This window comes from Carettochelys insculpta, chromosome 26 (assembly GCF_033958435.1).
Source record: "Carettochelys insculpta isolate YL-2023 chromosome 26, ASM3395843v1, whole genome shotgun sequence".
In the NCBI taxonomy this organism is placed as follows: domain Eukaryota; kingdom Metazoa; phylum Chordata; order Testudines; family Carettochelyidae; genus Carettochelys; species Carettochelys insculpta.
This window is the reverse complement of record NC_134162.1, coordinates 14,237,559-14,248,591: the sequence shown is the minus strand read 5'-3', so window position 1 is coordinate 14,248,591 and position 11,033 is coordinate 14,237,559. Positions and strand designations below refer to the sequence as shown.

Sequence of the window (11,033 nt, the reverse complement as noted above, 5' to 3'; positions counted from 1 at the left end):
AATATATGAACGATTATGTCAAACCTAATACCAGACCTTGATACAGTATTAACCAAATTTTACATATAAAAATAACCATACAGAGGAATTCTTTCAGCAGAATACAATCTTTAAATATCCAAATGAATATACAAAGCATTTACAAGTAGCCTGCTGTACTTTACTATGTCAGTTGATTTAATACATCAAACAGGGGCCAGTGTGGAGAGAGTGCCTTGGCAGAACCATGGCATACTTGGGATTTATTGTAACAGAAGACTAACTATTGCAGTTGCAGGAAGGAATTCACAAAACATTTCTACGTGAAAACCAAGACCTGAAAACTAACAAAAACACACAAACAAAATTAAAATGTACTAAAATTTAATCATTCATAAAAGCTGTAATTTAATCTGTGACAGTAAAACACAAAAGCAATATTAGAGTTGGTTTAGTATATTATATATTTTTGCTTTGAAAGCCATAGAAATCAGTTATCCCAGGTTTTTTTTCCTATAAAAGACCCATTTTTCCAAAGCTTTATGCACAAATATTTTTAATTAGAATATAACGGCAGAATGAAAATAATGATATTCCATAACTTTTAAATATAAAATAAAGTCAATGACTCAAAAAGTTATGTGCCGCAGTGAGTTCAAAGGGAAATTTCATACAGTATATATCTATATAGTTATAGATATAAGTATAATGGTTGAACATTTTTAGTGCTTGATGGGGAGAATGATAAAAAGGTCAATATGAAATAATTTTAATTATAGTAGCAATATCTAACATTTGAAATGCATCCATGCTCTTTTGTATAATTATACACTAGAGTCAATTACATTTATTTTCACATCTGTTAACTGCTATTGCAAAGGAGAAATACTATTGTCTTTAATTTCCAAGTGATATACACAGAGCAATTTCTTTGTCCAGGGATCTTGTGCAAACCATTATAAGATCTAAATTCTTCACATAACATATAAAAACAGGCGAAGCCTCTTCAGATATGTTGTCATTTTTTGAAATCTGGAATGCTGGCACTTTCCAATTGGGCAACAGTTTTTCATTCCTGCAATCTAGGATGTAAATAAATTAGAAAAAAATTAGGAGCTTTGGAGATGAAATATGTTAAACAAAGGCCCAAAGATCATTCCTCAGAAGTGACCATAGACGAAAAGGTAGAGAAAAAACTTACACCATCATGGATAGCATTCTGCCAAAAGGGGGCTATTTTACTTCATCATTGTGATTTGTTTCCAGTGCAACTTCTCCATTTATATTAGGAAGTTAAGGAAGAGAAACAAATGGATTCTTTAGATACTGTTTGTAAACTCTTTGGAACTGAGATTTGTATGTAGTAGGTGCTCATAGTATTATGCTATAAAGCCTCTTTCCTGACTTGAACACCCGCAACATGGTCTGCATTTCATCTGAGGCTACAGCACACCAACTCATCTCGTTTCTACCCATTCACTAATTATTGAAATCAGGAATGCAGTAAATAAATAAAAATGGAGTTGATGTGGTGTTATTTCATTAAGAAAATAACTAACTATTTGACCAGAGATGTACCTTATGTTTTTTTTTTAACATGGATAATGAGTTACTGATCTCATTGAAGCCTCTCTTGAAAGCCTGGGTTGTAATAAATAAAGGAAAGCTTATGCTCCAAAATATCTGTTAGTCTATCAGGTGCTTCTTGCTGTTTTACAAATTAAGATGAGATTCAAAATGGCAAGCAAAGTAGAGACGCTGATATTTTGTCTGTCTGACATAGATATTAATTTTTAACACAAAACTATTAGTGATTTTTATCAACAGAACTACACAGCCAAATTTTTACCAATAATTTACAGTATGAGTGGCATGTAGTCTTTGTATACTCACTTTGCTGCTCAAGTGGAATATACTTACTATATTTGCTACATAACTTATCACAGAATTCCATTTGTTCCAGTGAAAATGATATTACAGGTTGAACTTTTCTAGTCTAGCACCCTCGGAACCTGACCAGGGTCGAACCAGAGAATTTGCTGAACCATGTGAGCTCAGTATTGTCTAGTAGAATTACCAACATTTCCACTGCTTACCGGGCTCTTATAAAACATTGATGAGTAAATTACAGCTAAATAATAGTACAGAGCCAGGATTGGTGGCTGTAAACAACCTTTATGGGACTATGGGGAACTTGGCCACACCCATAAGTGGCTGCCCAGCTAACTAAAATCATGCTGGTCCATGGATGTTGCCAGACCAGAGAGCGCCGGCCTAGAGAGGTTCAATCTATAGCTGCAAAGCTGTTGCAGTGAAGGATCAAGCAGCAAATGGATTAATGTATAATACCGAGAGACCAGCAGGTGGCACCTCTGCTAAATGTCTGGAAGGAGTAGGCTGTATTAAGAATGCAATCTGATTTGCTCAAGACACACAGAATGAATTCAACCCCACTGCCTGAGGTTCAGGAAATGGGAGACAGAAACAATATTTCTTTCCCCTCTTTACTGGTAAACCATTAAGTTTGGCATGCAAATGACTATGGAAGGATAAAGGTAAACTGCGTAAAGCCCCAAACCTCTAGAAACCAGTTATATAGCCAGGTGACTGCTCCAACACTGACCAATCTGAAAGCTATTTAAAGAAAAGACGTGTTAACATTTTATGAACTAAGATACAAGACAGATGTAGAGAATACACACACCCAGAACACAATGGCTAGGCAGAGGACCACTGATTCATGTAAGCTTCAGAAATCAAACACTTGATTTTAGAAAACTTTGGGGGGTTTGATATTTTTCCATGACGAAGCATCACTGCTGCCGACAGACTTCTCTTCCAAATAAGCTCTACCTGTACAACATTAGCAGAACGGCAAAATATGCACCAATTAATAGATTGCTGGTGGGGGGGGGGCAGGGCAGGGCGAGCACAGACCACAAGGCACATTGTTCACACTTAAAATTTAGGACAACTTCAAGAAACTGAAAGCCAGGAGTAGCAGCTGACTATATCAAAACCAATGCTGCATCTCTCTAATTCTTTTCCTCTAGCCTGCATGGTTAACAAGAGCAACTGTTTTTCTGAGGTCCTGAGACAGCTTGCCACACTGCAACTTCAACAACGTAAAATTTCCTTGTTTTCTGAAGAAGTCTTTGCTGTTTAATGAAGTATTTTCTGGAACTGAGGGGGAGATTTACAAAGTAATATATGTATAGCCAGCACAGCGCCCTTCAGGGTAAGGCACATGGAAGCTGTGTAACACTGAGCATGCACCACAGGCATGAACCTTCAGCAAATCATGGTTTCTTTTCAGGAGCAGTTTGTAACAATGACTGTAGGACAGAACATATGCCAAGATACACAGGAAGGTTATTTATAGCACATGTCCAAACTTTTTTGGTTTTAGGGTAGGCAGCTTTTCATTCTTTTGCCATTGAAGCTCCTGCCTCTCCCACATCAGTTTGTGACTGTGCTTAGCTCAGGCTGCACAAACAGCTGCAGTGCCACATGTCACAGGAATGTCACAAGATTTCAGCAGGGGATAAGAGGGCAAATAGAGAGCTCTGCATCACAGGCAGGCAGTTCCTTGCCTCTTACCTGGCTCACAGCTGCTGCATGACCTGGGTCTAAAGCAGCAGACATGACTTCTTTTTAGGCTTCTTCTTTTCCACTGGTGTTTTCCTATTTATCTGTCTGACCAGGTCATAAAAGATCTGAAAGAGAAAGGTGTATTTAGCAAACCATGAATCAGAGGCACTACATTTGATATACCTTTTGGGGCTAATCGGCTGGCTGGCAAGTTGGTACTTTTTCTTGCTGGTTGCAAATAAAAGCTACGGAATTTATTTCATTAAAAAAATTAAGGAGCAGCAGTTCGGTTTCAGCTTGGGTGAGCACCAGGGGTTCAAAGGTGACTTAAGGCTTCCCCTTGCCTTCCCTGCTCCTACTGTTGTCAGGTGCCCCAGCTCCACCTCAGAACACCACAGAGCAGCAGTAACTTATCCCAGACAGCCAACAGCAAAGCATCTGAAGATCAACTTTGTGTAGGGGGTATCTGAAATACCTCTTCAAAGGGCTGAGCAGGAAGCAAACAGAGGCCCAATGATGCTGGGAATTGTCTATCAATGGGCATTACTCCGGGCTTCAGAGCAACATTACACCAATGGCACAGCATAGAGGGTTTGCCCCACTGGACCACTGACATCTCAAGCTCCTGGATCTTTGAAGGAAGGGTTTAAACAATCTACTCTGTGGGAGATCTGCATCTTTCAAGTTCTGCTTTTGCAGTACATGTTGGGGCTATGTGGTCACTTAGCTCATCCCCCTACCCTTTCCCAAACTGTTGGGAATCCCAGACTTAGCTAATAAAATTAGTACAAAATAGCAAGCCATGTCTGCCCTGCACTGAAATTTATCCATAAGACATCACCCATCTTGGTGTCTCTCTACTCGCTGTGCTATTTCTTGTGAACTCCTTTACTACCATTTGCTCACCTACAATGATACTCAGCCGCTTATTCACAGCAAAATTAGCTTTGCAGGGAGGTTTGGACCTACCTCACAGAATCAAAGAGGATTTATCATCCCCATGGAAACCCCCACCTGACACATTGTTTATTTTTTCCCTTCCCGATATGACTTATGGCTCACAAATGCCTGCTGATTCCAAGGAGCTTTAAAGACAAGGGGAAAAAATAGCTGTACATATGAATGGTAACATCTGGAAATGTGGTATTTTCCTGATATTATGTCCCGTGAAGCACTGAACCACAGCCAACTGGTTTGAAAACCAGTGATAAAGCCAGCATCGTGTTCAAGCTTTAAAAACAAATGTTAACAGCTTTAAGTTTCTCACACTCCCTCCCCATTGGGTTTCCTCTCACACAGTTTTATAAGGGCACCCTCAGGCAAAACCAGCAGCTTCTACTTCACTAAGGTCAAACTAGATTGTCCTTTACAGCTTACTATGCTTTGGATGTTACAGAAAAAAAATTTAGATTAGATGTGAGGAAGAGCGTTTCTGTAGGGAAAGGGACAGCTCAGTAAATGCCCTTCCCCTGCTCATGTTAAACAGCTTCCAGTACTTAAGTCTTTACAAACTGGGGGTGGGGAGGGGCAAGATTTTGGTGCCCAACTTGAAACACCTTAAAGCCTAAATTTCTGAAAGCGCTGAGCACCCCTACTCTGAACAAGACACCGTAATTAAAGGCAAAAATGGAGGTGCACAACAATCACAAGGCACTTTGGTAAACATAGGCTCATACTGGTTTTTTTTTTGCAGAGGTGAAAGATTACTGTTAAATGTCTGCGTGGAGAAACCACAGGAATCACACTCCCACAATAAGAGAGTCAGATAAATGTAAGACTTATATAAGCCACCAGAAAGATAAACTCTAAAGAGCTGCTACTGCGTATGTAAAGAAACTGCTTAGAAGTTTATTGTGCACATGAGGAGTTTTCTTAACCCTTCATTTTCAGATAGCGGCAAAAGGAATGTAATCCCCTTCCATCCATATTTTAATAAATATAAAATCCGATATTAGCCACAAAAACAAGCCTAAGGCCAACACTTTTGACATTCAAAAACTCCAGCCTCAACAAACAGGTCCCATAACAGTTCACTTTAGACACTGAGGCTTCCCTCTTTTTGCTTTTCTCGGCTTTCATGTTCATCACAACCACATATGAAACACACCTTTTAGGTATTGTCTCCAGTTTATAGAATAAGAGTTTTGTAGCAGTGTCAGTGTTTCAGGTTGAAACACCATGACAATAGGTGCCCTGGAAATGGGCGCATTTGGTACAAAAACAAAAATTCAGGAAAAACTGATAGAGCTGCCATTTGCAAGCCACAGAAATCTTAAATGCCACAGCAATTGTCCCTGTATAAATGAGCATTCCAAGAAGCAAATCTGTGATAATGGGTATTTAGATATGTGCCTGGACTATACAAAGATTCAGCCTACTACAGTAAACTCTTTCATATCCGGCCGAGGGGTTGCCAGATATTCAAATATTCTGGATAACAGAGAGGTATACCTAGCAATGCATAACACTAAAGAAAAACAAGATGAGATATTAAGAAATAACAAAAATTTATACAGAATACTTTATCAACTACAGGCGTCCTGTACACTGTAAGCTTATACTGTGTTTGCTGTGTTTATTTGTATTTGTGTGTACTGTACTCATGGCAACTGTAACTCATTTATTATGGTTAAAGTGTCGGTTATTTGAGAGTTCTGGACAATAAAATGCTGGATATAAAAGAGTTTACTGTAATTTGTTGAAAACTATATAGCCTCATTAAACAGAGTGCAAGTAGTGATTCATATCCATGGGAATCACCTTCTCTCTGACATGCTAGTGGAGTGAATGCACATGAGGGGGAATTGAAATACCTTGGTTCACTCACTAGGGAGTCTTTTCTTTAACTGTCTTGTGATGGCATTGGACACAGTCACACAAGTTTCACATACTCATTGAGTACAAGTGACTCTTTGCCCCCACTGCAGAGCTCCCTGGTGTGTATTACGATGCCTCTAGCCATCACAAGTCCTCTAGCCACAGAGTCCTCACAGACCACTAAGTGCAGTGTGGAATTCTAAGTATCTTCCAAAAAGCTGCTAATTTTCTGACTGCTCTGCATGGCCCACTGTGAGGCACCCTGCAACTGATGCACTTGAGTTCATGTTTTACTACAATTTACATTTTCATTCCGGGTTGGAGTTCCCTTCGTCTTGAGCGGATGCTGACTGCTACTTTGCACAGCATGGAGCACACCTCTCCTCTCCTTTGATGCTGTACACGTCACATTGGCTGCTAATACAGTCCTACTGATGGAGCTGGCTCAGTGGGGGCTGGCTGGTGGGTGGGGCTCAAGGCACCACACTGACAGTGGGGGCTGGCCCATTGGCAGAGCTCAAAGCAACCCGCTGACAGAAGGGGCCGGCCAATGGGTGCTGGATGCAGAAGTCACTTGACGCACAGGCCTTAAAGGCATGCGACCTTGCTCCCTTTGCTGTAAGGCTGGGTCTATCCACTGCTTTTCCTCATCTAAATCCCCCTTATGGTCCCAACATGAGGGCACTTCCCCCTCCACAGCTGCACCAACAACCAGGCAATGCTCAGGAGAAGCTAAGTAGGGCAGCACCGCTGGAGAGCAGGTGGAGCATGAATGCCTGTGCCTTGCTACTGCAGTGGAAAACACACCTATTTACAGAGGTCTCTTCCAGTTAAACCTTTCACAAACTGCCCTGACAATGCTCTTGGGCTGGGACTTGGCCACACAAAAACAGCAGCTGAAGCAAGAAGGGAGAACTCCCCCTTTCAGAGAGGAGGGAGGGAGTCTGTTTGGTGTGGCACCAAGACTCTACAATACAGCTGACTGGAGTACGTGTAAAGCAAATTGCTTTTAGGCAGAGCAGACAACATGAGAAAAACACTGGGAAATAAACCCCAACATTCAGATGATGGCATCTTAAGAGGTTACACATCCTCTTTGAAAAAAAGCTTATTTTGGGTTAAAATCTCTCCATTGATACCTTCCATGTCTAGCTCAAGTGCTGGGCAGGAGCCACCAGAGTGAGACAAATCTCACCTTTTGGTACACTGGAGAGACTCAAGAAGGATGTTTCATTACAATGAACACAATACACCTACAGTACTCCAGATGAAAATCCCAGAAGCATCCTATCCTAGCTGACCCAGACACGGCAAACAGCCTGCACGCTGCATTAGTGATATTCAACATGAGATGATAATGCATAAAGGTGATCCACCATTGCCTGGCAATCAACTAGCCAGCGTTACCTCATTAACATTGATTTTCGACTTTGCAGACGATTCTAGAAAGGCACAGTTGCACCATTGTCTTGCTAAGTTCTGACCCTGCTCTTTGCCGACTACGCGTTCATCTTCCAGGTCACATTTATTTCCAACCAGAATCATTGGAACCTGTGTGGAGAGCACAGTGAGAAGCATGTGAGTGCAGTGCATACAAACCGTATTGGCCCATCACAGCCATCAGTAGCAAATGTTATTTCTCCAAAAGTCTCAGAGGGGTAACCATGAGAGTCTGTATCTGTAAAAAAACAAACAAGAAGTCCTCTGGCACCTTACAGGCAAACAGATTTACCTGCGCATATGTTTGGATGGGTAACACCTACTTTGTCCAAATAAATCTGAGAAGTCTTTTTGGTGCCACAGGATTCCTTGTTATTTCTCTAAAAGTTGTTGCCTGTTTGGCAGGGCTGTATTTCATAAGCACAAGAAAACAATACATAAACAACAGTATATAATCATCAGAGAGGTAGCTGAGTTAGTCTGTGTCTTCAAGAACAACAAGAAGCCCTGTGGTAACTTACAGACGAACGGATATTTTGGAGCATAAGCTTCCATGGGCGAAGACCCACTTCGTGAGGTGCATCGGAGTCAGAACTAAACTGAACTACCAAACAAGACTGCATTTCAGGTACACTTGCTGGAGAGGGACTAAAGGAAAATTGTGGCATGCAGCTGCCCTGACAAGTCACCACATCATGTAACAAATGGAAATACTACAGCTTGTGAAATCTACAATATACATGATTTATACAGAAGTCCTGTCTGAGACTCTTCCAAGCGACAAGATGTTAAACCGCATGCTATCTCAGTTTAGACAGTAGGGTATACAGAGTATTTCCTGAGATATATGCAGGGAATTGTCAGTCCTCAAGACCCAGCTGTCGGTTATCAAGCCACAGAAAATAAATGGGGTCACCCTATGAAAAGCACTGTTTTGATTTTCCCTAAAGGGAGTAGTTGCATGGAATGAGGAAAAATAAAGATATCAGGGGTTTTCATGGCCCTTCACAGGTACTGCCTTTTTTCCCACAGGACCGTGTGGCATTGACAGTTCTATGAACACACAAAATAATAAGACAGATGCAATACTAAACCTGTTTGGCAGGGTTCTGATTTATATTTATTTATATTAACAAAACTGCAACTAATTGTTTTAGAATAAACTCAAAAGAGCCAAATTCCTGGGCCTGGATGCAATGCCATTTCTTAATGGACTCGCACGTTATCTCATTTATGTACTTACCTTTGGCGTACCCTGCCCTGCTGTAGGCTAGGCCCACTGTAGTTAACCTCTACTCAGAAGGCTCAGTGAGTTGAAACAGCTGCGTACATGGTACAAAATGAGGGCAAACCATCTGTTGAATAACCTGGTGAAGGAACTACTACCTTCTCACTGGGCTGCTGGCTGGCTCAGGAGGGAAGAAGTGCCCAAGAGAGCCCACAATCTCTGATACAGTTGTTCCAGTACCTGCAGTGCCTTAGCAAACTGACCTTGACTTGCTGTTATTTGCATTATGCGGAATAGAAAGGCAACGTCTCTACACACATACAAAGTGAGGAGTTTTCCACAAACAAGAAAGCAAATGATGGATGGAAATGAAGGGTTCTCTGGCACACCAGGAGATGGCTGATTTAATGCTTTTCTAATGTAAGTTCTTCAGGGCAGTGACTATTTGTCGTATACAGCACAGAGAGCCAAGCATGTTGTCAACATTCAATAAATCAAACATTTCCCTGTCTAAGAATACATTCCCCAAAGCAGCTATGGCAAACAGTAATGTGCTACAGTTCAATAGCTTGTGACAATCTGATAACCACTAAAGCACTCAGACTTAGTTCAGTCAAAAAACAGGAACTTTTTCCAGAAGGTTTCGGCAGCAGGATACCTCTGGGATGGTACCAACATGTGAACTTCCAATGACTTCTCCTGTTTCCCTGCAGTCTCGTTGTCCACTGATGGATTTCTCTGCACACCATCAGGGAAGAACATATTTAACATGGCACGTAGGAAAGCCAAAAAAGTTGGTATGACTTGTTTTGTATTTTGTGTAAATCCCAGTTCCTAAAATACTGAAATGAAATTAAGGTAAGAAATGTCTGTTTTCTTTTGCGTTTTTAAGTACACAGGTAACAGCAAGATCTGCACCACATTCCTCTGCAGCGTTTTACTGATATAGTCAATGTATACGCAACAGTCCCACACAGTGCTGTTAAAAGACTAAATTACAGAGCTGCTGCTAATGGCTGCGTATGCCATTCCACTTCAGCACACAAAGCTGAGACATAAAACCTACACTTTCCGTATGGAAAACAAGTTGCTATATATGCCCATCAATCATTTATGAGGTACTGTAACATTTCAAATTGCTTTAATTATTTAATACTTAACTTTGAACAGAATCGTTCTTAAGCAGAGTCTTTGTCATCTACATTCAAGACTACTTGTACCTCCAGACAATTTTCAAAAAGAGATTGGACATTTCATTTTAGGAACCACGTTTTACTTACTACAGCAAAACATGAAGTCATGAAACAATCTGCCAGGAAAACAAAGTTTCTGCTTCACATCAAACCATTTTACCCTACACAAATTATAAATATTCACAAATACACATGCTAGCTTAGAATCTCATTTTGCATGAGACCCAAAGAAATTTTCCTAGACGTGGACAATGATGTACAAGTAAGTATTTGTACATGTTTAAAATTAAAGGACACTGAATAGTGGTACAGCAGAAAATATGGAAGATGTAAATAAGGTGTACATTTGTCTAGATATGAAGAGAAACAAGACACATGGTTGTTTTAAATGGCAAAAATTAACTAACTGCTCCATACCCAGGAGATTAGTAGGCTTAGTGCAAGAAACTGATTTTGATCAAGTTTGGTTTTGATTATTTTGAAATTCGTGTGCAAGATAAGCCATTTATGGTCTTTTTGCACGTAAAATGTTTAACAGTTATAATGCTGAAATTTTAACAGATGCATTCTGCTAGCACTAAACACAAGGTGGCCTGTATTCTTTTTTCGCATGAGTACAAGGCTTAAAGATGGAAAAAACTTGCTGACAATCTGAATCCAACACCAACCACTACTTAAAATGAATACATTAGTTTTAATTATCATCAAGAAGACTTAACGAGTCTCTGTAGTTCAACTTAACCAACACATGGTACAAATGCCACTGCATGCGGTGTAGCTGGCTG

General features: G+C 40.5%; 1 protein-coding gene across 2 annotated transcripts in view; it reads right to left on the bottom strand.

Moving 5' to 3' along the window:
* Window positions 1-346: 346 nt before the first annotated feature.
* Window positions 347-11,033, bottom strand: part of RAP1A (RAP1A, member of RAS oncogene family) — a 76,078-nt gene continuing 65,391 nt past the window's right edge. For both annotated transcript variants that reach the window (XM_074977887.1, XM_074977888.1), the window contains exons 7-9: window positions 7,795-7,938; window positions 3,580-3,695; window positions 347-1,061 (exon numbers count right to left, since the gene is read on the bottom strand). In XM_074977887.1, coding sequence (XP_074833988.1) covers window positions 3,609-3,695; window positions 7,795-7,938 — 231 coding nt within the window. In that variant the 3' untranslated portion in view covers window positions 347-1,061; window positions 3,580-3,608. The remainder of the gene's footprint in view (window positions 1,062-3,579; window positions 3,696-7,794; window positions 7,939-11,033) is intronic.